Source organism: Podarcis vaucheri, assembly GCF_965113315.1.
Source record: "Podarcis vaucheri genome assembly, chromosome: 7".
NCBI classification, from domain to species: Eukaryota; Metazoa; Chordata; class Lepidosauria; order Squamata; family Lacertidae; genus Podarcis; species Podarcis vaucheri.
Window position 1 is genome coordinate 39,795,433 of NC_138765.1, and position 27,294 is coordinate 39,822,726.

Genomic DNA, 27,294 nt, shown 5'->3' on the forward strand with positions numbered 1-27,294 from the left:
TGCCTGCTTGCCCGCCCACCGCCTCCTCCTCCGGGCTGCCTGCCTGGACGGGACGCACGCCAGCGCCCTGCAGAGGGACGCGCACCTGCCTGCCTGCCTCTGAGGACCCAGGAGCGGCTTCATATTGCACATCGGAGCCGGATCGTTTGCTTCCTCCCACCCCGCTTAACACACATACACACGTTAATCGCAACACGGTTCCTGTCCCTTTCGTGTCAGTTGTACGATGCAGCACACTCACTGCGGGAAATGGATTTTTGGAATCTTAACTACTACACTAAACGCGTGTTAATTTAGCGCCGCCCCCAGCACGTTCTCTGTATATCAGCTCATTCTGAGAAGCACCTTTGAGGAGAAGGAATTTAAAAGAAGAGAAGTAGTGCGCGTCTGTTGGGAGACCGCGGGCGCGATTAACTTTCTGCTGGCTCCAACTGCCCCCCCCCTTCCCGCAAAAATGGGCTCCTGTTGTCACGATTCTTCGGGCACCACTGAAATCTCCCCACTCCATCTTGCCCCACTTTATATAGACACGCATTTGCTTCTGTTCTGATTTGAAAAGCGGGGGAAAGGCAACCCAGGCACCGAATCCATTCCACAGTGCAAGTATAACCATGCAGCTTGGATCTCGGCCAAAATGCCCTTTTATTTTCTAAATTGCCAGGCAGATTAATACTGTCCAAAGGCTTTAACAACCTGGAAACTCAGATAAGGAGCTCTCTGAAGTGCCCAGAGAAGTCCAAGGTACTTTCAATGTGCATTCCAAGAGAGGTGTGTGTATGTATGGCTATGTGTGTGTGCCTGTGCACACCTGCCTGGAGAGAGAGAGAGAGAGAGAGAGAGAGAGAGAGAAATACCTTCTGCCCTTTTCAGAAACGCTTTCCTTGTAGTTAGAGCCTTTGCAGTTGCAAACATCACCATCAACAACAAATAATAAATGAGGTGTAGTAGAGGAACATCCCCCAACCTGGTGCTGTCCAGGGGCTTTGGATTTGGATTAGGTTAGGAAAGACTCAAGACAAGGATTGAAGAGATGGGGCTTCAATTCCCCATCGTACACTTAGGGATGAAGCTTGCCTAGCCTAGCTTACAGGGTCGCTGGAAGGACCATATTCACTTCCATGAGCTCCTAGGAGGAAAGAACAAGTAGAAATATGATAGATATAAAATACAAAATTTATCACTTTGGTTCACCCTTTTTACCTTTGAATCAGTTGCAGCCTGAACCTAAATGCATGTACTGAGACTGCAGCCTTAACCCCCCACACCAGGGATAAGCCCAATGGAATTCAGTCGGCCTTACTTCTGAGTAGGCATGACTAGGGTTGCACTGTTACTCCCAAAGAAGCATGCTTAGAATTGCAGTCATTTTGCAACTTAATTTTGCTTGTTTATTTTGAAATAAGTCCTATGGAGTTTATTATTTGTTAGTTTGTTGCATTTATGTTTACATCCAGACAGCTCAAGGTGGCATATGTAGTTCTTCCTCATTTTATCATCACAACAACCCTGTAGCTTAGGCTGAGAGACAGCGACTGGTCCAGGGTCACCCCGGGAACTTCACGGCCGAGTGGGGACATAAACCCTGGTCTCCCAGGTACTAGTCCAACATGCTAACAAACTGCACCACACTTTGAGTCTTTTTGCAACAGCACAATGAGAGCGTTTTGGACCTCGCTTGACCTATCCAGAGCAGGGAGAACCAACATGGTACCCTCCAGGTTTGTTGGATTCCAACCCACATCATCCCCAGCCATTGATTAGGGCTAAAGGAAATGGGGAGGGGGGCACCATGTTGGCTACCTCTAATCAAGAAAACCAAAGCATTCTGTAATCTCATGCCTAGTCCAGCAGACTATTTGTGAGATGTACGTTCCTAAACGGAATGCCTCCCTTGTGGAATTGCAAATTAGCAACTGGGATAGACAGACCCACCTAACCCTCAAAGCCTTTCCTCCCTCAGATTGTTCTTCCAGACAACTTCTAGACTTCCCTCTATTCTTTTCTTCATGCTGATGTCAGAGCTGAGCTGTAGAAGGCAGCCTGAAGCAGGTCCAGATCAAAGAGCAATGAGGAACTCAGTCCCACAGGAGGCAGTGATGGCCCCTAACTTTAAAAGGTTAAAGTCATGGAGGTGAGGTCCATCCACCAGCAATGGTGGATATGCTCTACCTCCATGGTTGCAGGCAATAATGCTTCTGAATACCAGTTGCTGGAAACCACAGGTGGAAAGAGTGCTCTTGTGCTCATTTCCTGCTTGTGCGCTTCCCACAGGCACCTGGTGGGCCACTGTGAGTAAAGGATACGGAACTAGATTGGCTACTGGCCATATCCAGCAGCTTGTCTTACATTCTCATGAGGATCAGAAGAGAGGAATAACACAAGTAGACCTTGTGGCTCAAGCAGAATTTGGCTAGAAACCCTTCCATGATCATTCATAAGCCAAAGGAGGAGGGGAGAGTTGGATGGATTCAGTTCTGAAGGTTCTTAGCTGAGGAGTTGCAGTGACTTGGCTCACCACCTGGGGCAGCAGTCAGCAGTTCCTGAGAAAGCGCACTTGTCAGATTTTGGTACCCAATGCAATACCTTCTGGACACGTACAGGTGCCTGATGCTCAGTCCAGCAACAACAAATAGGGTAACAGAATACATGCTTTCACCAGACATAGTCTTGGTTTCAATCTCCTGTTAAAATAACCAGGTAGCAGGCAACCACCCAAGATCGTGGAGGGTTGCTGCTAGTTAGAGCAAATGATTCTGGGGTTGGCTACCCCTGCCAGAATGGAATGGGTGTATGTTTTAGCTGCTGCACCTATCTAAAAGGCTCCAAACATGATCAGACTCATCCGTCAAATGTGATGAAGGCCTGGAGTTTGTGTCCCTGTGCTGCTGGGTCCCCCCCCCCCCAGTGTCTATTAATTTTTATTCATTTATTGCATTTATATCCCACCTTTTCTCCAAGGAGCTCAAGGTGGCATACATGGTTCTCTTCCTTTTCATTTTATCCTCACAACATCCCTTTGAGGTAGGTTAGGCTCAGAGACTGTGATTGGCCCAGTGAGCTTCATGGCCAAGTAGGGATTTGAACTCTGGTCTCCCAGGTCTCACCTCACCTCAGACCCTGAATCAGAAGCAATATTTGTAAAACTGAAGTTTAAGTCCTCCCACTGACCTAAGCTTGGGAAAGTAAAATAGCAACACCTTTTTTTTCCTTCCCCACACAGGTGCATGGAACTGACTGATATCATAGCCAGCCAAGAGGGGATTAACCCTACAAAAATTCAGAAAGGTAGATCCATGGGTTTCTGTGCTAGTCAAGAATAGATGACAAGGTAAAAGGTCATTTGCCTATTTAAAAGTTGTTTTTTGCTTAACGTTAATTGTACATCACTTAGAAAATCTATATTATGAGGTATATAATAAATATGAATATTATTACTTATTAGGCTAGGAGAGGATCAGATGAATAATGATTTAACAGGCTTTATTTGGAAGTGTGGTGTTTCCGTGTGCTGCGCTGGTGCTGGCTCGCCAGAGCAGCTTTGTCATGCTGGCCACGTGACCCGGAAGTGTCTCCGGACAGCGCTGGCTCCCGGCCTCTTAAGTGAGATGAGCGCACAACCCTAGAGTCGGACACGACTGGCCCGTATGGGCAGGGGTACCTTTACCTTTACCTTTACTATTTGGAAGTGTGTTAACTAAATGTCCCATCTATTTAAACTTGGCAGTTTTAAAAAATTGGCAAGCAACAGATATGTGGCTGACACCATTGAGTAAGTTATGCCTCTTTCCCAGAAGAGGCACATACAAGCCCTGAGTTTGGGTTTGTTGCTCTATTTGCTCCAAAGTCTGTCTGAAGAGCTGTGTACATTTATTTTCTCTGTGGCTTATTTCCACCCAAGGCAAGAAGATGAACACCATCTGCCATGATGTTGTCAGATTTCCATCCCATACAACTAGTGTGCATGAGAAAACTGTGTGGCCATGGTTTTAAATAGACATCCTTATTTTGTAAGGAGAACACATGACACTCCGATTTGCTTTGCTGCCACCACAAGTATCTTTACAACCATTTGCTACATGTGTGTCTAAGAACCCATGTCTGAATGCATTTACACACAGCACCTTGCATGAAAGGTCAGATCTTTGCTGGAGTCTATTGCTTTAAGAAGGGACGCGGGTGGCGCTGTGGGTAAAAGCCTCAGCGCCTAGGACTTGCCAATCGAAAGGTCGGCGGTTCGAATCCCCGCGGCGGGGTGCGCTCCCGTCGCTCGGTCCCAGCGCCTGCCAACCTAGCAGTTCGAAAGCACCCCCGGGTGCAAGTAGATAAATAGGGACCGCTTACTAGCGGGAAGGTAAACGGCGTTCCGTGTGCTGCGCTGGCTCGCCAGATGCAGCTTGTCACGCTGGCCCCATGACCCGGAAGTGTCTGCGGACAGCGCTGGCTCCCGGCCTCTAGAGTGAGATGAGCGCACAACCCTAGAGTCTGTCAAGACTGGCCCGTACGGGCAGGGGTACCTTTACCTTTACCTTATTGCTTTAAGAACATAGCTGAAGTATCCTGTACCCAGAAATGTACTCTTACCCAGAACTATTCCATGGAGTAGTTATTTTAAAGAAATAACAAAGGAATTGATAAGAAAATAGTGTGGTGCAGCATTTATATTAAAAAGCACAGAAGCATTTAACTAATTTTGCAACTCATTTAAACTCCTAGTCTAAAGGAAAAAAGAGTTACTACACTCTTAGAAGAAAATAAAGTGGAGGGCTTACAGGATTCCATAGTTTGCAAAACGTTAGCTATCCAAGCTAAGATGAACTATTCCTGCAGCTATCTGGGTGTGAGGATGTGAGAGACCAAGACTAGAAGCAGGATCAGGAATTTGGTGCCTTTGTGATTTCAGTTCTTTGGGAAATCTCTCTGAACTTTCATGCTGCCAGCCAATGGAATCCTAACCAGGCTTCTTGATCCAGCACTGACATCAGTGTGGTGTTGCATGGAAAGTTGAAGGGGTCTGGGAATCTCTAGTTGGGCATGCACAAGTGAGGGACAATGAGGGATTTGCTGATATGTACGTGGGTGTGCACAGGGCCAGCCCACCTATGAGGCAAGGTGAAATGATGACCCCAGGTGGCAGGTTCCATAGAAGCAGCAGATCCTGATTTTGATCTTTCTCGCCCTCCCCCTGTCACGGTCTGGTTCATGGGCAATTGAAGTCCCGGCAGGGGACGTCAGGACTGGGGGCAAGGTGGCAGGGTGGGAGCAAGAACGGGGGTCCAGAAGCCAGGAGTCTAAGATGCCCCGTATTTTTGGGAACTCAGATTTAAGCAAACGGTTAAGATGTAACCGTGTATAAGACGCCCCCTAATTTTTGACATTATTTCTAAGGGGGAAAACCTAGTCTCATACATGGAAAAATGCGGTAATTTGCAAGGTATCAGCAACCTCACTCCACCATCAGGCCCATCACCCTTAAAGGAACAAAATGGTCAGTCACAGGTCAGATGCAAAACAGAGCAGGAAAGTGGTTGGGTTTAGAAATCAATGGTGGCGGTTCTTATAAGAATGTATTTTTAATATTTTGTTGGAAGCTGTTGGGGAAACCCAGCCAGATGGGTGGGGTATAAATTATTATTATTATTATTTACACCATCTTTCATTTTGAGAAGAAATACTAAACAAAACACCACAATAAAACTAATTCAATAAAACCATCACAATAAAACAACATCACACTATCAGGAATAGCGAGAACTGGTGTTAATGCACAGGAAAATGCTCTGGTAAACAGGTACATTTTCAGTTATTGGCAGGAATGATTATCATTGGAGCTCACCTGATCTCCATGGGAAAATCATTCCACAAGGTAAGTGTCAGCATGGAAATGTGTTTGGTTTTTTACCCCCCACCCCACGAACAAACAAAAAACCAAACCCCAGTGCTTCCAAGACAGTTATATAGAAGTTGGAACTCTAGGTTTAATAAGGAAGGAGAAACAAAATTCTCTACACATTTTTCCGATTCCAACTGGAAAATGTGCAAAAGGAAACTCTGCATAATGCTATTCTCTGCAAAATAAACTTCTCTTCCCAAACTGCCACTTGCATGGATGGGGAGAGTTTTTTGTTTTTTTTAAAGAGGTCACTGGAATGACAGCTGAGAGGTCATACTACCTCAGGTTAATCCATTATCCCATACAGAAGTTACATTTAAGGGACTTCCAGGTTAGCACCTCCGGCAATGGCGGATTTCCTCTGATCAGGAGGAATCAGCTTCGTGGAAATTAGGGTCTGGACCGCCACGGCGAGGCGGAGACCCATCAAAAACCACAGGCGGGAGAAGCCTGTGGACATGGGATTCGGCAGGCACCTTTTGCGCCTCCCCTACTCGCGGGGAAACCCGGTTTCGGGGATCCGGAGCGACGTGGGGTGAGTGGTGCGGTGCTTCGAATCGACTGCTCTTTTCACGGAGTGAAGCCGCATTGCTGTTGCCGGAGAGCGCTGACTTTTTCCTGTGGACAATTGGACTTTAAACAACTACCCATGAGTAGAACGGAAAATTGGACTATGAAACACCTTAATTTGGCACCGAAGTGGGAAGGTTCTATACAGGAAGTCCGCCTTCCACTTTTGTAAATAGATTGAAGCAAAGACATTGCAAGCTAAAGTCTGGAAAGTCTTTTGTAAAGGATTAAATGTCCATCGGCTAAAAATACTAAACCCCCCTTGGAAGCAGGAGAAGAGGGGGGAAATTTTAGATTGTTCAAGCCTGCAGGAAAGAGAGTAAAGAAAGATAAATTTCTACCGCCTTGAACCTGGGAACGGGTTGCTAGGAAGACAGATGTTTTGGGAAAGTGCATTGACTGTGAATAAAACGTTTGCTGACAGATAGTTAAAAAAGAGAAACATATTGATTCCAATGTTTCCTTTTGCATTTAAAAGGAACAAAATATTTGAAAAACGAAAGTAATTTTGTTGCTGGATCTGCTTTTAAAAGGACGGATACAAATGGAAATTATTTCCCCTAGAGGGAGCTTTTGAACTGTTGTTGGAGTCGATCTGGGGAATTCTCCAGCTGTAGAGATTAAAGATCGTGAGAACCAGACATTGACCTTGAACAAGAATGTGCCCAGAAGAAGCCTTAGTGATTGCTTTTTGCAAGACAAGCGCTTTATTGGAACAGCTACATGAGAAGATGGATTTGATGACTGTTGCAGTTAATAATTTTGGACAAACAGTGAATACCTATATAGAAACCTCTCAGGAACTGACCCAGGAATCTGCATTGACAGGGCAAGTTGTGCAGAAGACAAAGGAGGAGGTTGCTGTTGAACCTCAAGTAATACAAGTGGAGAGAGCCGCGGCCTTGCAGGAACATAAGCTGTTGTTTTTGATGACCGAACCTGGAGAAAGTCAGATTTGGAGAGATGGAGTCTCGTTTGGATTGGAGATGGGAAATTGGATAGATCCTCCTATGCAGGGCTGTTCTGGCTTCTGGGATCTGGTTCTGCGCCAGGGGGAGTCTGGAGTTGTCAGGGCCTTGAACTTTGGAGGGACTTTGAAACATGCCTTGAAATACCTTTTGGATTTTAGTGCTGACTATGGAGAATGGGCTGACCTGTCAAGAAGGGATAAAGACATTGTTAGGTTGGAGTCCCCCCGAGATCTACTCCTCAGCGATAAAGGAAGGAAACCAAGAACAAGATCAGCAGAAGACAAAGTAAAGTGCAGGTTTAAATATGAAGAAGATCTGCAGAAGGGACATGGAAAAGAGTTAAGAGCCTTGGATAGATCACCAGGTTGATGGACTAAATGGAATGGATAGAAAAGACTGACAGAACCCGAGACCAGGAAGAAGAGACGGTGGATGAAGATTGGAAGAAAGTTTAAAATTTCATTTAGAGAAATATTGTAAAATTAATGAGTGTTAGAAAAAATGTTGGAATGAAACTATTTGGCTTTAGTAGAAATGCTATAAGGAGTTATGTACAAATAAGTTTTAAGTTTTAGGGCTTTTTATGGTAAGATAAGGTTAAAATAAATTAAGACAATTTAATGACAGAACATAGTGAAAGATGGAAAGGATTTGCTGAGCTAATTAATAACTAGAATACAAAAAAGGGAGGTGTGAGGAGGTCGATGAAACAAGATAATGAAAGATAAAGATTTGGTAATATTGGATTTGTTTTTAATTTTTTGTTCGCTTTTGTTTTTGGTTTTGATGTATTGTGTGTTTTGTTTTCTTTTTTCTTTTTATTGACTTGTATTGTTTAACCTCTTTTTTCCCTTTCTTTTCTTTTTCTCTGTAATTTTAAATTCTCAATAAATATCATTTTTTTTAAAAAAAAACAGAAGTTACATTTAAGATGTACATGCTCCTGCATAGCTTTGGGTGATTGGGTACCTGAGAGCATCTGAAATGGGGGTGGCTAGCCGTTTTCAGCCAAAGGAGTCACAACCACTCTTGGCCAACCCTCTGGGAACAGTATGCCAGCAGTGGGTGCAACCCCCCTGCACTGTTACATGCACATCCAGGACAACCCGTTCAGGGTGCTGGGTTCAGCAGACAGTTTTAAACCTCTCAATCCACCCCTGCACAGTGTTTGCTTTAACATGCTTTTCTTTTTGTAGCCACCACCACTACTGGTCCAGGAAAATGTGCTTGGTGCCCTGGATCAGGCCCCAGACCCCAGGTGAGCCACCCTGGTCTATAGTTGTGATGGCCTGGGATTTGGACTCGGAGGCTGAACCTGAGGAATCTCAGCCTGCACAGGAGTCCCTGCCTCCAGAACCAGCTGAGCTGGGGCTGGGGCTTGAGCCTGAAGGGTCCTCACCTGTGCTGGATCCTCAGGTGCAGGCACCAGCTGAGTCTGCTCTGGCTCCTGAGGTGATGGAGGACCCTGCAGAGGCTCAGGGCAGAAAGGCGGAGGAAACTAAGTTCCCACAGGAGGAGTGCTCGCCTCCAGGCCAGGCCAGGCGAGTCACCTGTGGGCAGGAGCCGCCTATGCCTTGGGGCAGATAAAAGCCAGCCAGCCCCAGTCCCAGGTTGGGGGAGCAACATTGTTGGTAGCCTGTTCCTGCCTGCACCCTGTCCTGCTCTTCTGCCAGAGTTCCTGATCTCACCTGACTCCCTGCCTTGGACCCCGCTTCAGCTTTGATGGACAGCCTCTATACTGTACCCTCGGACTGGACTCGGACCTCGCCACACGGTTGACCCTCAGGACCAGCACAATAGTCTAGAAAGGAGTCGTGGAATGCATTAATAAAGTGGCTGCCTCTTAAGGAAGGTTTTGTGGGCATTTTAAGTGCCCCTGAACTTAATTCTTCACCCAGGTGCTTGGGAGACCACCCTTTGCTTGTATTTCAGCTCTTCTGCCTCCAACATATTATTTAATATATTTATATCTCAACTTTCCTTCAAGGAGCTCAAGGTGGCATACACACACCTGTGAGGCAGGTTAGGCTGAGAGACTGAGACTGGCTCAAGATCATCCAATGAGCTTCATGGCTGAGTGGGTATTTGAACCCTGATCTCCCAGGTCTAGTCCCACACTATGCAGCCACAGCAGTTGCTAGTGCAACCATGGCTTGGAGAAAGTGGATAGAGAAAACATCTCTTTCCCTCTTTCATGACACTAGAGACAACCAGCAAAGCTGAATGTTGGAAAATGTAGACAAAACTGTAATGCTTCATGCAGCACATGGGTAAACTATGGAACTCGCTCCCTCAGGAGGCAGTGATGGCCACAGACTTGGATGGCTTTAAAGGCGGATTGGACAAATTCATGGAGGATGAGGCTATCAGTGGCTACTAGCCACAGTGGCTATTCTCTGCCTCCACTGTCAGAAGAAGTAATGCTTCTGAATATCAGTCGCTGGAAACTGCAGGAGGGGAGAGTGCGCTTGGATTTCCATAGGCATCTGGGTGGCCGCTGTAAGAACAGGATGTTCAACTAGATGAGCTATTGGGCTGATCCAGCAGGCTCTTCTTATGTTATTTTCTTATGTTTTTATGTACTGTTCTCCAAGTGGGCCACAGCAAGTAAGCTTAAGTGCAGTTCAGAGGGTGCGAAGTCTTCTCACCAGGACAGATATTTCACAGTTGGCTCCCTCATCACTCAACCATAGGAGCCTGGTGGCAAAAAGAGGGAATTACTGGAAGTGCCATGATGGTGATCCTTCCTCGCCACCCTCCCAGATGTTCCATCTGCTAATGCTGGTGTTACTGCCATTGTGATTAAAAAATACAAAAGAGACCTCATAGAGGACCACCAAAGAGACCCCATGAGATGCAGCTCAAGATGATGAGTGACAGCACCCAGTAAACCAACCAGAGGAGAAAGAACAGCAGCCTCCCTGCAGCTCATCAGGGGTCTGTTTCGTGAACTGAGTTGCACAGTCTCCATCCATTCTAAAGGAAGGTAGGAAGGAGAGAACGGTTCTGTAACTTGATCAAATAACCTGAAGGGGTCCCAGACCAAAGGTGGAGAACCTCAGGTCCAGGTTCCAAATGTGGCCCTCCAATCCTCTGTATCTGGTCCTTGAAACTCTCTTAAGCTATGCTCACCCTTCTTTGCACCCTGGCTGGACTGTGCCCTTGAGCTCTGCTGTTGCCCCTTGCTTGTCTGGATGGAGAATAGAGACAGATGGTGCATAGAAACTAGCCCACTGTACAAAGGTACAATTTAAATATGTTGCTCCACCCCCCCCTTTGCCTCTGAACCCACCCCCCACAGGCATGTTGCCTAGAAGGGAATGTGTCCCCTAGGCTAAAAATGTGCCCTCCATTTAGACCAATGAAGAGGCATCTCTGTGGCACAATTCAACTCATTTATTGAGATCTTTCTGGGTGGGATTTTTCCCCAGAAAGAAAAAAAGTTTGGTGGACTGGAATTTGGGGATATTGTTTATCAGTGGAAGCTGGTCTATTGGGGCAAATGGGGCACTGTCCCAGTAACTGCCTCACCTCATGCAGCCTCCACCTGCCTGTTTTCTTACTTACAAACAAATTCAAGGGATGGCACTACCTATCAGCCTCCTCCTCTGTTGAACTCCCTGCTCCAGTGGGCATCAGACACCAAAGTGGCTTGCTACAGTGCAGATGACAAAGTCCTACAAGCCCAACACTTATCAGATGCATGAAGTGTAATCCAAAACTTGCAGGGTATATATGGTCACATGTTTCACCCCATTCTGACTGCAAAACTGAACTTGCAAAAAACAATATGCTATTATTCCATATGCTTGGCTTGGTTTCCCTGCTGGCAAGTTCTGATCTATCAAGCAGCCTTCTGGAAACAGTTGAAGCTTTCTCTCCCCCAACCCTCCAGCCCTGCCTCAGTCTAAGAATCTTGCTTAATAGCTAGATTTGTTTACTATGAATCACAGGGTACCTTTCCTTACTATTATGTGTATTATGGAGAATGTTTTATAAATGCCCTAATAATTATGGGTGTGGTTTTTTGTCCTGCGGTTAATGAACTCCTTGGAAATGTGCTCCAGCCTCCACCAAGCTGTCAAAAACCCTCACAGCTTTTGGAGTAAAGAACAGGCGTGGCACTCAGTAAAGCCCAGGCATGAGAAAAAAGCATCACTCATTTTCAAATGGATGCTACTTTTTCTAATTCAGACTTGCTTGGAGGCTTTGAAAATCCTGTAGCAATCTTAAGGACGGCATCCATCATTCCTTCCTAGAGGAACTCGGTTGAGTGCCAATTAGTCTGGAAGTGCAACAGTCTTCCACCTCCCCCCAAAATAAGGGCGTGGGTCTTACATACTTGGGGAATCTCCTAGGTATGCAGAAGAATAGCAGATTTTAAATTAAAAGAAATATCCTCCCTGCGAAGTGTCCTGATGCCACGAGAATTTACTATCTAACACCTGGCAATATAGGTGGATGCAGTTCATAAATTATGCAACAGCGGACTAAATTATTTAAATACAATTAATCACAAATACACCCTTTTTGAACCCCTTCAGTGATTGATACAGGATTAGATGACATGCCCTGAGATATTCAAGCACTGGTGGAGGAACAGGGGGGGGGGAGCGCACTGCCCCTGGAGGCATGATCCGGGTGGGGTACCATTGTAGCTACCCCCCCCCGCGCTGGGTGCCATGCCCCGCAGGTGGCACGCCACACCCCCAGGACGTGCACCATGCCCCTGCGGGCAGCACGTCATGCCCCCGGGACGTATGCCAGCCATGCCCCCGCCTCCTCTCTGCCCCCCCCCCGCCGGAGCTTGAAGTTCCGCCACTGTATTCAAGGTGTAATTTTTGAAGCACACTGATAAGAAATGAAACACTTTATGCCAAAGTCTTCCCTTACAGATAGTCAAATGCAGATTTAAGATATATTAAAGCTGCAAAATGTATTCCTCTAGATGGTCTGGAAAATTTCTCCACCTTGTGTGCTAAACTGCCATTGATAGCCCTTTCCTCCATGATAGCCTTTTTGTCATGAATTTGTCTAATCCTCTTTTAAAGCCATCCAAGCCTCTTGTGGGAGAGAGTTCCATAGCTTAACTACGTGCTGCATTCAAAAGTCATTTCTTTTATCTGTATAGAATCCTCCACAATCCAGCTCATAGGAGCCAAGTCCTAAGGGCCAAGATCCCTTCTCCCCCATAAAATATTTGAAGGGTCTCCCCCCCTCAAGTTGATGGGCATTGCTATTCAAATGGGGGTGTGTATGTGTGTGCTGCGTCTTGTGATTATTTTATTTAAGTTGGCACCCCTGGTCCAGCTTCATTAAAAGGTAAAGGGACCCCTGACCATTAGGTCCAGTCGTGACCGACTCTGGGGTTATGGGGCTCATCTCGCTTTATTGGCCGAGGGAAGCCGACGTACAACTTCCGGGTCATGTGGCCAGCATGACTAAGTCGCTTCTGGCGAACCAAAGCAGCGCATGGAAACACCGTTTACCTTCCCGCCGGAGCGGTACCTATTTATCTACTTGCACTTTGATGTGCTTTCGAACTGCTAGGAGGGCAGGAGCTGGGACCGAGCAACGGGAGCTCACCCCGTCGTGGGGATTTGAACCACCGACCTTCTGATCGGCAAGTCCTAGGTTCTGTGGTTTAACCCACAGCGCCACCCACGTCCCTTGGTCCAGCTTCATTAGATGTTGACAAATTCTTATTTTATGAAAGAGAAAAGACTGTTCACTATCCACTTTTTCCACACCCTGCATAATTTTATAAACTTTTGTCAAGCTGCCTCTCACTGGCCTTTTCTCCCCAAGTGAAAAAGTCCTAAACGCTGCAACTTCTCCTCATAAGGGAATTGCTTCATCACAACGATCATTCTGGTTTCCCTCATCTGAACCTTTTACAACTCTGCAATATGCTTTTTTAAGTAAGGCAACCAGAATGGTACAATGCATTCCAAATGTGGTTGCACCATAGATTTGTGTAGCAGCATGATATCAATAGTTCCTGCCCCCCCTCCAATTCCTTTCTTAATGTTCCCTAGCATAAAGGGAAATGGAAAGGTACCCCTGACCATTAGGTCCAGTTGCGGACGACTCTGGGGTTGCTGCGCTCATCTCGCTCTATATGCCAAGGGAGCCGGCGTTTGTCCGCAGACAACTTCTGGGTCATGTGGCCAGCATGACTAAGCCGCTTCTGACGAACCAGAGCAGCGCACGGAAGCGCCGTTTACCTTCCTTCCGCAGCGGTACCTATTTATCTACTTGTACTTTGACGTGCTTTCAAACTGCTAGGTTGACAGGAGCAGGGACCGAGCAACGGGAGCTCACCCCATCGCAGGGATTCAAACCACCGACCTTCCGATCGGGAAGTCCTAGGCTCAGTGGTTTAGACCACAGCACCACCCGCATCCCGAGCATAGAACTTGCCTTTTTTACTTAATGGATGTATTGCATTGACATGTAATCTCACAATTTCCCCCCAAGGAGCTCAAGAAGGTGGCGTACATGGTTCTCCCTCATTTAATCTCCATAGCATCCCAATGTGATACATTAGGTTGAGAGGCAGTAACTGGCAGAAGGACATCCTCTGAGCTTCAAGTCTGAGTGGGAATTTGAACCCTGGTTTCCCAGTTCTTAGTCCAGTGCATAGTTCAGTACTAAGGCAGTGCTGCCACACGCTGGATCACCATCTTAATCAATGTATCCATTACAACCCCAAGGTATCATTCCTGGTCAGGCCCATGAGCGAACAGTATATGTGAAATTGAGATTATTATGATTTTTTTTGCCCCAAATGTGCATCAGTTTATGCAATTTATTTATTTTTTTACATTGGATTGCATTTGCTATTTTTCTGTCCGTTCAGCCAGCTTGGAGAGGTGCTTTTGGAGCTCTTCGCAACCCCTTTTTGTCTTAACCATCCTGGTTTAACCACCATCAGCAAACTTGGCCATCTCGTCAGTCCACCGCGAACTCTAGATTGCTATACCTTAATCTAGACCTCCTAACGCCAATAGTTAGGCCCCATTAGGAAGTACGACTGAGGGCCTATAGGATACATCCAGGAACACTTTTAGATTGAAAGTTACTTCAAAAGTTTCCTTTGAAGGGGTGTTGGGTACAGGAAAGGATAAAAAAAAACGTAAAAGAATTCCGAACACCTTCAACCATCCCGCCTACTTCTTTTACACAAGAAAAAAACACACGAGGCGATGTAAATGATTGGCTTCAGAACCTGCCACTCCAAGCACCAAGGTCTCGGATTGACGTCTGGGGATGGCAGTCCCTGGGAACGCGATCTCCTATTGGTCATGGTAGCTGCCAATCCGATGAAAGGGGCCGCTTCAACTCTGAGGTAGCCCGAAGCCTGATTGGTTGGGTCGGGTTTCGCAATCGCCTCTCTCCCTCTCTTGCCCCCCCCTCCCCGCGTTTGGAAAGAATCGAGAGAGAGAAAGAGAAAAAGCGAGTCGGGCCTGGCCGGGCTCGCGCCTCCCCCCCTCCCCGCGCAGCCCCCCGGATCGATACCTGGGCCAGGTACGGCACGAGACTGGGCGGGGCCGGGGAGAACGTCTTCCTTCCCTATGGGGCAGGAGGAAAAGGGGGCATGGGGGGCAGGCATGGCGGGAAGAAGGAGACGCGAGAGGGCCCCCCTCCCCTCAGGAAGGCTTCTATCACCCTCCCCCCCCCACTTGTTGTGGGGATTTATAAACGGGACGGAAAAGGGGTTGGGGAGGCGCCTATGGGGCAGATTGGGGGCGGTGCCAAACGCGGCTAGAGGGGTGAGAGCTCCCCCTCCCAAGGAATGTGTTTGTTTGTTTATATGTGTATATTTACTTCACCAATATAGGGCCGACCGCAGAGCAGGGAGTTGTCACGGTGGCTCGCGAAGGCCCAGAAACGTGTGAGGTGGTGTGTGTGGGGTGGTGGTGGTGGTGGTAATAGTGATGTGGGGTAAAGAGGAGGGGGGTTCGTGGTGTGGAGGGGGGAGAGTTTCCCATGTTTTTCTGTATGGGGCAGGAGGGAGTGAGGAGCGGGGCTGGAGGGTTAGGGGGGACTCTAAGGTAGGAGCATCTGTGCCCCATAGCCGGGGCGAGAGGCGCGTGGCTTCCCCACGGAGGGGGACCCGCCGGCCGTGCCGAGGAGCGCGTGCCTGGAGCGCGTCTCTCTCTCTCTGAAGTATGATGCAACCTTCGAGCAACTCTGCCTTCGTCCCTGCTGAGATGAGGTCATGTCTTGGCACATGGGAAATCCCCCAGGGGAGGGAGGGAGCGGGAGAGAGAGCGAGAGAGTGCCTGAGTCCACCCTTCTTAGCCTGCCTAAAGGGTCTTTCTTAGGCTGCACCTTCTTTCCAGGCTCTGAGCTGCAAAGCTGCAGGCTTCCCTTAATAACCTGTTCTGTTTTTTTAGAGAAGCTCCCAGGACATTTGATTCCGAATGCAGCTGGTTTGGGCCGCTCCTTCCTTGCCCCTACTTGTGTTGAGGCGAGCCTTCTCCTTTTTTTTTAAACCCACAAGAAACAAATCCAGCTCAGGGCGAACTTAACAGAAGAGCGATCACAAGTGTTTCCCACAATTCTCTCTTCTCCACGTTTCAGTTTCCGTACACATCGGCACAAGTCTGGGCTTTGCTGTCCGTAGGTCAGCCTATGTACCTCCTCTGTGCGCTCAGGACTTTCAGGAAATGGTAATTGTCATGTTGATAAAGAGTTGTTCAACATGTAAGGACACTGAGCATTGAGGCTAGGGCTCCTATCTGTGGTTAGATGAAGGCCAAAGTGAAAACTGTTGCCCAAGTTAGGGGAAACGTAAAAAAATTAATTAAATTTTGGCATGTATTCTAGGACTATTAAAACATTCTTGGTTTCAAAACTAGCTGCTTTTTCTGCCAGGGAGTCTGCAGCCAGTGATCTTTGAAATAACTTGCATTGCTAAAATCCTATGCCCAACCTAATGCATTGCTAAAATACTGTCCCCAACCTGATATCCTCCAGACATTTTGGATTACGATTTCATTAGCTCCAGCCAGCATGGCAGTGCTAGCTGGGGATGATGGAAGTTGTAATCCAGGACATCTGGAGAGCACCAGCCTGGGGAAGTCTGCTCTATAAAATAAAATCCATGTTGTGCATACAAGTCCTATAGATTCTGAGGGAAGTTGTGACTTTTCCCTGTATGTGTCTCAGGTCTTACACTTTTGGAAACCTCTGTGAAATCCTGCAATGTACTTTTAAATGTACTAAGATCTGCCACTCAGGATACATGGTATGGCTTCCCTCTTTCGTTAGTATTGGTGCTGTTTAAGGGCTTAGAGAGCAATATTCAGTTCTCACAAAAAAAAAATGGAGAGCCCTGTTCCAGTGAGGCAGCCATGGTATTAGCCAGCTAGGGTTGGTGGGATGGAGCTTTTAGCAACAGGTATAGATGCTAAAGGAGCAAGAGAGGCACCTTTACCTGACTCCCATATCCTTTCTGCCATGTATCCTAATCAATATTATTATTTCTCAATATTCTCCTGCCAACTAGAGTGAAGTAGCTGTGTATGACAGGGTGTGATACCCCAGGGAAACAGGTCTGGCTGGCCCCATTATATATGTCCTGCTATCTTGGGGAAAACATGTTTTTTGTGGGGAGGCTGACTTGAGATAATCTGCTGCTGTGGATATTTCTCTTTTTTGCATTTTATTATGTTTTGATTGTTTCAAAAAATGTATACCCCTCTTTTCTGTTACTAGACTTCAATAAGAATAAAACAAAAGGTGGCAGTAGGCATGGGATGCTCTGTGGCAAACCTGAGGCTCAGGACTTCTACTGCACTTGTGTCATTTGCTGGGAATTAGCTCACTTCCTATCTTCAGCATGCACAGTTTATCTCAAGTGCCATATGCTGTTCTTCATCACCCTCACAACATCATCACTGTAGATAACTGCGGCAACTATAGCTATTGAGAGATAGGGTGGATGGCTGGAGTCCTGATTAAGAGCCAGGAGACTGAGAGGTGTTGAGTGGAGAGATGTGTAAGAAGGAAAAGGAATGGCTTTCTGTATATATTTATTTGTATTGATGGTTTTATTGTGTATTTCTGTAACATTTGTTGTGTTATTGGTGGACTTCTTGGGCCACAGTCATTTGAAAGGTGCCCATCAAACTAGTATCCAGAGCATATTCTCCTCCGTGGAAACTACCTGGATCACATGCAAACCTTACGTCCAGTGCATAGCCTACACTCTACAGACTTGGTAAAAGAAATAGATACGTCTGCATTATCTGATGCTTCAGTACACTATTAAGACTACCGTGCTGAGTGGCAAAAGCAGGCTTACTATAACTGCTTGCATACCTTTTCTTTTAAATTGGTGTAAATGTTTATCTTAAATCTGTTCTTATGATACTGATGTAGGACCAGTTATGCTAGTATGTTTTTCTTGCAGACAATATCAGAAAATTGCTTTATCCTCTTGTGTGGCCATCCCAGGGGGTTTTCTCATTAGAAGATGGTTTAAGACACTCAGCATTTCTGCTTTATTCAGTTTTTCTGATTCTGTCTCTCCCCGCCTCCCTTCTTCCCATCTTTAACTTCAGTATTTTCTTTAATTTTTCAAACAAAAAACTTTAGCAGCTTGGTCTGAAAAGTATGCTAAAATAAACTGTAAACGACACACCGTTGAAGTATAAGTTGGATTTTTAAAAATAATGTTGCTGTAATAAGGAAATGAACTTGAAATCTGCCTTGTCTACTTCCTTGTAACAAATGGTTGTGCCTGCTTATACCTTTCTAAGAGGCTAATTTGAGCAAGAGGAAGCAAGTGTTGCAATTGTGAGTTAACAAGGTAGCTGGAAATCTGCCTCTGTGTATTTGGATCATGCTCTTGAAGAGCTTTTTCCAGAGTGTAAGGTCCAGAACTTCTCACAGCAGCATTCATTTTACAAGAAAGAAAGGGTATCTCTTTTTATGTGTCTTCCTCATTACTCTGTTCAGCCTTCGGTTTCCATGGGGACAGTGCTGTGGGGAAAACTTCCAACATAATATGACCACACCTTTTGGGTGCATCCTACTCTTTTCTTTACAATTGCAGCAAGGCAAATGCGGCTCAGTGTTCTATTCTGAAAATACCTTTTCTGGCTTTGGGTATCGGGTGATGGCAGTATTGCCTCTTGCTGATGTACTTAAACATCTTGGCTCTGTCATTAAACTTTATACCCAAGAGGTTTCTTCACTTAAACTGAAGGAAAGAGGCTCTGCTGTTTGTCCATCCTGACAAATTATTTTGGGAGTTGGTCACTCCTTGCTTGTGTTTTTTAGGTTGTTGCCTTACAGTGCAGTTCTATGCATGTCTACTCAGTAGTAGAGCCTTTGAACTCCTAGGTAGGTGTGCGTAGGATTTCAGCCTCGGTGTTGGTATGTTAAGCCTTCAAAGGGTTATATGCTTTTGGCATTGACATTCCTATGTTTAATTTGCTTTGGCTAGATTCCTCTGTAGCCAAATTTCTCTAGGTTTCCAATATTTTATCCCTATATTACAGATTAATTATAGCATCCCTGTGTACTGAATAAAAATATCAAATGTATAACAGAATAATGGGAAAATGTTTGCATGCCAGTTGAAAACTTACAATTTCCTGCAGGCCTTTTTGAGATTTAATTACCTGGACAAGTTTTGGATATTTGTGCTGTAGCTGACTGGCTGTTTTTATCTCTTTTGACTTGCTGTAGATTTTGCTTTTACATTTTATGAATGTATCCTGCTCTGGCATCACATGGGTGGTTTTTTTTTAATACAAAAAAAGGAGGTTAATTTTATCTCCCAAGGTCTAGGGCCCCTGCTCAAAGCAGTGTATCTGAAAAGAAGAAAACACTTTCTAGGCTTCTGGAAGGGCTATGATTGAAGGGCTGGGCATGCGCTACATTGAGAGATTCTAGACTGGAGCCAGTGGAAGTTGTGGGCCTTTTGCAATGGCAACCTCTCTGTGTGACACCTTCCCAAAAAAAGATTTGGCCGGCTACCTCACTCATTGCATTTAGAAAGCGGGTCAGGTCCTTTCTTTTTATTTCCTTTTTTAAGGACAGCTTTTATGAATTAAGTGTGTTATTGAAGCTGATTGTTTTATTTACTATGTGTTTTATAGAGCCATGTTTGGCTAAGAGGCAAAGAGTGAATGTAATAAGGGCGTTTGGCAGCCCAGGATGCAAATACCGTATATTTTGCTCTATAAGATGCACCAGACCACAAGACGCACCTAGTTTTTGGAGGAGGAAAACAAGAAAAAAAATATTCTGAATCTCAGAAGCCAGAACAGCAAGATGGATCGCTGCACAGCGAAACCAGCAATCCCTCTTGCTGTTCTGGCTTCTGTGATAGTTGAGCAGCCTGCATTCGCTCCATAAGACGCATTTCCCCTTACTTTTTAGGAGGGAAAAAGTGAGTCTTATAGAGCAAAAAATACGGTAATTCATTCTATGTATTAGAGAGAAATAATTAGAAATTGCAATATTTGGATGAGATACTGAATATTGGGAAGGATTTTCTGACAGTAAGAGCTGCTTGACAGTGGAAAAGATTCCCTTGGATGGTAGTGGACTCTCTTTCCTTGGAGGTTTTTAAGCATTGTTGGATGGCCATATGTCATGTTAAGTTGTGATTCTTGCATTGCAGGGGGGTTGGACTAGATGATTCTTGGGGTCCCTTGCAATTCTACAATTCCATGAATCTATATATTTAGGGATGTAATTCCTTGCTTACCTCCTGTTATGAAAGTGCACATTTCAGTATGGTAGTTCATAATAATTAAAGGTTCAAGCATTAAACATACGTAAAATCCAAACATTAGGCAGAATTTTGAAAATAAAAAGTTCATTGTTGGCTTATCTGCACTTGTGAATCACATATGCAGCTGCCCCTACATTGCTTGGAATATAAATTTGTGTACTTTAAGCTTTCATGATTCACAGGCTTTGTGACTTTCACTTGCCACTGAGGGCATGTTCTTGCCCTCTGGTGAGTGTCATGAGCCCTGGACTTTTGCCCAAACCTGGACTAGCAGAATGGCTGTGAGAATCCACACATTAGTGTGAGAATAGTCCATGGTTGGGAGGAGGATGGGGGCCTTCTTGGCTATTACATTGCCAAAGCATTATGAATCCCTTAGCAGCATAGCGCTGAACAGATGAGCCCCTGCTATCCTTTTCATAATAGCCCCTGGGAAGTGGTGGTCCAGGAGCTGCACTAGGTATATATGGAGACATTATGGAGATAGAAAAGAAAAGCCTCTGTACTCACTTACAAGTGAGTAAATATACTTGTTTGCATGACTCCTGTATTCATTTCAACCTGGAAAGATTTGAGCAAAGTGTGTCTAAAAGTACAGCAAATGTAGAGCAAATGTTAGACAGTAAGACCAGTTGCCAAGACAGGGTTGTGAAATTGGAAGTTTTTAAGACCTGGCTAGACATTTGTCCACTAGGGATGTCTTTATGATAGCTCAATACATCCAGGCATGTTGCCGGGAGGTTGCCTAAGGGTGAGGCAATAAGGCAAGTCAAATAGCTGTAAAGGCCCTCAGCAAAAGGCATAGAAATAAAAACTGCATTTATTCCAGAGTCCAGACATGTTTTGGCAACTGTAATTCTGAAACTACCAGTCCGTAGTAACACCATATTCTTCATTGTGTACAGATACATACATCTGCATGCCTGTCAAGAACATCAACCTATGCCCTTAAAGCAGAATAATTCAAATGCAAATTTGCCAATATCCAAAGACTTCAAGACTGTCTTGCAACATAATCTTCTGTATATCTATTCAGAAGTAAGGTTCATTGAGCAAAATAGTACTCTCATCCAAGTGTTTGATGGATTGCACAGCATTTTTTGCTTTTTCTGCTAAATTAGTTACTTGATGGACATCTAATTGTTTGTGTATGTGTGCTGACACATACATACATAGATGAATATGAATAGTAACAGTGATCTGTTAAATTAAGAATTCTAAAGTATTGGAAAAGGAGAGAGATGTCCAATAGGGCTGTGCAAAACAATATTTGTTGCAATATCTGAAAAGTGAGTACAGAACCCTAGTCTCGAAATACATTTGGAGTAAAGACTATAGTATCCCTGTACTGCTATGATCTTTTGTAGGCTGTAGTATTGGACACTCCTTCCCTCTGTAATGCAACTTTTGCTGCTGAGTACACAGCACACCAAATACAAGCAGATCTGGCTTACCAAACACAATGCATTCCCTGGGAATCATTAGGCGAATGTTTGCATTAAGAAGTCCACAATTTCCATTATTTGTTATGGAAATATTTCTAATGTGGGATAGGTCCGATATCTTTTCACTCCCTCTTTCCATGACTGCTGCTGACCAGCAAAGCACAAATAAACAAGAAAGTTGGCTGTTTGGATATGTGAATCTGCAAAATGTATAGCAAAGTTTGGGTGTAATTCTTTATGTGTGGATAAGTGAATTTTCAGAAAGCGAGCATTCAGATAGCGGGACCTGCATGTACAATATTCCTGTACAAGGTACAGAAGATGGGGACTTTTTACTATTTGATTCCCTGTTGTTGTTTTAAATAAATCAGGGAGACTTAGGATTTCAAATAATTTAAATAACTTAAAATAGTAGAACACTTGCTGTGCTGGAAGGTTGTTGTCATCCTGGACTGTGTCCTGTTTTTAAAAGGCTCCACGACTATTTGACACCTTTGTGTGGCATAGTGCAGGAGTGCTCAGACTGAAGAATTTTAAAAATACAACACACCATCATTGTCTGTCACACTTGCACAACCACATTCCCTAGAAGAGTTGTCTGGCTGGATCAGGCTACAAGTCCATCTAGTTCAGCATCTTGGTTCTGGGAAGCAGGACAGTAGCCCTTCTGCATTCTTAACCCCTAGCAATTAGTATTCAAAAACACAGTGCCTTTGAAGCTCCTGGTCTAGTAGTCATTGATAGGCTTGGCCTCTGTCAGATCTCCTTTTAAAGACATCTAAGCTAGTCGCCAATGTAGCGTGGCTGGCAGTTTTGCCTGTAATGCCAGAATTTTTTTTATAACACTGGTCTACAGGATGTGCATTGGAATTCACAACTGGCTTACAGTTCAAACAGTGGCATGTATTTGAGAAACATTAAAGTTATTGAGCTACTGCATGTTGAACTTGGGTCACAAGTCTAACAAAGTTGAAGATTTTTGGTAGAGGGTGTAGTCTGTGCAACTTTCCTACACAAGAAACTGGGCTGTTCAGGACCCACTTCGGGAAACTCATTCTTTCTTTATTTTTTATCAGATCTGTTTTTGTTTCCATTTGAACTGGTTTGGGGTTTTTTTGAATGAGGAATAACCCCCCAATTTGCTTCATTTAAGGTGAAATTTGATGATAAAGGGTTCCAGGGGACATCACATATCCCTAAGTTGATTTTTGTAAAAAAAATCAAAATCAAGATCAAGGCATTGAGGTTGGCTCATGGTTGGTGATTGGCATACTGGAGTTGGGAAAGGATGCAACTTATTTGCATGAAGAATCCCCTATGTGTTTTTTCTATGCAGTCTTCTAATGCAGATGACAAAGGCAATTCTATGGGTGTGCCATTGGAAATTTCCCAACACTTTCTTTTTCATTCTAGGTTTAACTTGTGATTGATCCACGTGAAGATTTAAGAAACATCCTGGCAATATAGAACACCTTACTTTCTCTAATAAATCATACTGTGGGTTTAAAGAAGAGCCTGTCCAAATGAGCAAGACATCACAGCAGAACACAACTGCAGAAAGCAACGGAGTAAGTGTCATTTACACCCAAGCACAAGCGAGTGGGTTGCAGCAGGTTCCTCAGTTGGTGCCTATTAGTCCTGGAGGTGGAGGCAAAGCTACGCCTCCCAGTAAGCAGGGCAAGAAGAATTCCACAATTGATAGAAACAGTGATGAGTACCGCCAGCGCAGGGAGCGCAACAACATGGCGGTGAAAAAGAGTCGTTTGAAAAGCAAGCAGAAGGCCCAGGATACTCTGCAGAGGGTCAACCAGCTCAAAGAGGAGAATGAACGCTTGGAGGCTAAAATCAAGCTCCTGACAAAGGAACTGAGTGTACTCAAAGACTTGTTTCTTGAACACGCTCACAACTTCACAGACAGTGTGCAACCTCTTGGCACAGAAAACACTGCCACAAATTCAGATGGCTCTGGACAATAGGTGCTCTTTCTCAGCTCATGGGCAGAACAGTATGGACACAGCCCTCCTTAGACAAGCCAGGTGCAGCAGCAGAGAAACTTCTCTAAACTTTGTAACATCTGTCATTTTGTGGCTTGTTCTGTTTTTCTAAATAGTAGGCTTAACACTGAAAGGTTGTTTCAAGTAAACTGCAAACTGTTTATTACTAAGTATTTGTTTTTCATTACGTGTTAATGTATTTTCTGCTCTGGCATTTTTGACTAAATGAAATGATAAAAATGAACAAACACCCCAAAAATTTACATCAGTAAACATTGGCCCGCAGTACTTGGGCAACTATAATTAAATGATTAGTTGTTTAATGTATTCTGAGTGGTTTAAATTGTGCTGATTAATTGGGCTGCAGTTCTTAAATGTTTTTAGTATAACAACTTTCAGAAATCTTGTTTGAAATGGCAGGTGACACATAAGGGTCATCCCCTCTCCTGCACTCCACTTTTGCAGGAAGGAAGCCTCTTTCTGAGGTGGTGCCTGCTACAGTCATAATCTGAAGTATGGACAATCTAAAGAGTGTTGATATGCAGAATCATAGAGATTTACAACTGTTATTAAGTTGTGATTTGTGATTAAATCAACACAGGTTTTTTTCAGCAGGGTCACTGAAACAATCAAATACCAAGTCTAGAAATTGACTATTTTAAAATGATTGGTGCAAAAGCTGGTTTAAAGCATATTTATTTCTTCATTGCTTATTTTTTGTGGTGTGAGGTTCACTGAAGCAACCTGTTTTTGATTGTCAGGGTGGGATGTTTCAAACATGTAGCATAAAGCCTTGCTGGATACAGCTCCCATAGTCTTATGGGTTATGTTCAGTAACAGTGCCTCAGAAACAGTAAGGCTTGCTAAGGCTCAGATGATGACCACATTTTGTAGGCTTGTCAGGCATTATTAGTCTGTGGTCTGAATGCAGGTCCAAGCCTCTCCCTAACATTGCCACCAACAGTGGGAGTGAAGTAGCATTGCCTAGCTGCAAGCTGATCACCATTTTAATCGCCTACAATGCCCTGACAGTGTCAGCCTTTCTGGCATTGTGAGAAATCTTGTCCCTCCATATAAGTCTTTGGCTGAGAGGACCAGAGCAGCTGTCAGCATTGTCGAGGCCAAGGTAGCTGGTAGTGCCAGTGGGCTTGAAGAGTTCTGTCAGCCTTAGGAGTGGATTTCAAGATCACTCTCTTCAGTTCCCATCACTGTGTGTAGAAGGGAATGACTTCACATGGAAATGGTGTATATTTAAATATGGATTGCCCTGTCTGAGGTTTGCAGCTGATGACAATGTAGGAGCTTAGGGCCTGACAAGTATTGTGGCTCGCAGCCCCTTTTGTGACAAATGGCAATGAATGGTAAGTGCAGGAGACTGGTTTGTGATAAAGGGTTGTGCAGAAGGAGGGCCATTCAAAAACTAAATGAGATGGGCATTTCAAACCCCCTGACCTCCTTTATCCAGGGACTTCTACATCCTAATACTCGAACTGCACTGCTGTCAAGATGCAAGGGAGCTTCATACTAATTAACTGGGGCTGAAAGAAACATGAAGCACTGGCCTTTGATACAAGGTTAGTTGACCTGGCTGTTCACTGCCCTGTGACCCAAATTAGTTGGTTATTCTGCAGCCAGGACTTTTTCAAAAAACAAGCCTTGTAACAGGGTCCACAAAATTAATTCCTTGCTTATTGGCATTCCTTTGAGGGTGGGTGGGTGGGTGGAGAACCTTAGTTTTTTATATATACTTTTCCAATGCTGGTGATAAGCCCCCTTATTTTATCTTTGTGGTGTATAGGAAACTTAACACATTAAAAAGAGCAGGGAAGTTGATATAACCTTTAATTTATTTTCCCTCAACTATTTTCATTCATAGTATGTTTGCATATTGGATTAGCAAAAAATACTTTTATACTTCCCCTTCCTTTGCAGTCATTGTGTTGTACATGTATTTAGAAAGACTGAGTCAAGAACTCAGTGATGATAGACAAGAATAATTAAAAAAAAACTTTACAAAATCATGCTCGTGTGTACTTTTGGAAATTTCTCTTGAAAGGGCTAATCACAGAAGGCCAAGTAAAGTAGCTGGTGGGGAAGATTAAGTGCTTGATGGAGCAGGGAGGGGAGCAGGTTAGCAGATTACTTTCTTGGTCTTACTAGAAATCTTGTTCAGTATGCATGAGCCGCTACTTACAAGATCAAAAGCTAGGAGAACACAATATCTGTCTAGAAGCAAACAGAGCAGGTCCATGCCTCATCTTTTTCTTCACATATACATGACATAGAAAGGAGCTCTCACTTTGGAAGCCAGTGTAGTGTAAAATGGACAGAATGCTGCATTTTGGAGTCCTGTTTGGCTAGGAAGCTGATTGGGTGGCTGTGAGCAAGTTGTTGCTTAGCTTATTACTAAGGGTTGTGCCACACTCCACACTAACCCCACCCCAGAGCTTCCCCTTCCCAGCCCATACAACTACTAAACATGCTTTTCACCTTTCACCAAATTTTCAGATGCCCCTTGTCTTCTGTAGCCTTGCTTTGTACCGTTTTCACCTTGATTCCAAGTTTCCTTCCTCTGCTTTTGTCAACTTCCCCATGTACAGAAGCTAACACCAAAAAGCCTTTCCTAACACCCCTCTAGCTGTACTCTAACCTTGCTTTAATCTGCCACTCTCCCTACCCACTCCGCCATTAAAAAAAATAATCACCACTTTCTCCCTGTTTTTACCCCATCCCTGCTTTATTCAAATTTCTGTTTAAAAATTGTAGTTTAAAACTACAATTTTCCTTTGAGGTCTTGCAACCTGCCTTCTCTTTCCTCTCCTCCCTTCATGCAAATCCAGGATTGTAATGGGGCACTACATATCCTCCAATAGGGGATGCGTATTGACGCCTTTACATTTTTATGTATATGGGAAGATAAATTATCTTAAGCATTATGTTTCAGGAGACATATACATATAACCATATTCTGAATCAAAAACGTCTTTATGAAATAAAATGCTGCAATAAAAAGGACACCTGTGTGATTAAATAACATTACAACTGAGTGAAGGAGCAATTCCTATAAACCAAAGTGTTGACAGGGTGCTAAACTCTCCCTCGCTGATGCTTGGGCTGATGGAACAGAATGACGTAAGTTCATGCTGAACTGTGAAATCAGGCTAGCTAGAGGCTGCACTCATGACTTCATGTACCTGGGAGTAAGCCTCATTAAATTCAGCAGGACAACTTCTGAGTACAGTACACATGGTGAGACTTGCTGCCATGGGTGGCTTGCAATGGGTTAGCTGCCACTTCATTAACTTTATCATTAAGCTGTGACAAGACTCTGCTTTTGCTACTAAAGTCCAGCAGGGCTACCCCTCTGGAAATTAATTTAACTTTGAAAGGGAACACACTGGGAAGGTAATGGATGTGTAAACATCTGTTGATGGCTGAAATATGTATGTCTGTTGTGCACTGTGAAATACTGTATATTTCTGCATCAGTGGAGGAAAAGCTGAAGAAACTTGTGCAAAATAAACCAACTGCAGCAGAACCAAAAATGAGGCAGGTTCCTACATCCCTAACTGATGTCCTGCTCTTTTTCTCTTGTAGGATGAGGGGTGGGACAGCAATTTGGGAGATAAAGTGGTTTTCTACCTGCAATTCCCTGTTGCAGTAA

General features: G+C 44.5%; 1 protein-coding gene across 1 annotated transcript; it reads left to right on the top strand.

Moving 5' to 3' along the window:
• The first annotated feature begins 14,838 nt into the window (after positions 1 to 14,838).
• CEBPG (CCAAT enhancer binding protein gamma) lies at positions 14,839 to 25,651 on the top strand. Its single transcript, XM_082233533.1, has 2 exons — positions 14,839 to 14,961; positions 23,050 to 25,651. Exon 2 carries the CDS (start codon positions 23,160 to 23,162, stop codon positions 23,610 to 23,612), a length of 453 nt encoding a protein of 150 aa, XP_082089659.1. The 5' UTR covers positions 14,839 to 14,961; positions 23,050 to 23,159; the 3' UTR covers positions 23,613 to 25,651.
• The last annotated feature ends 1,643 nt before the right edge of the window (positions 25,652 to 27,294 follow it).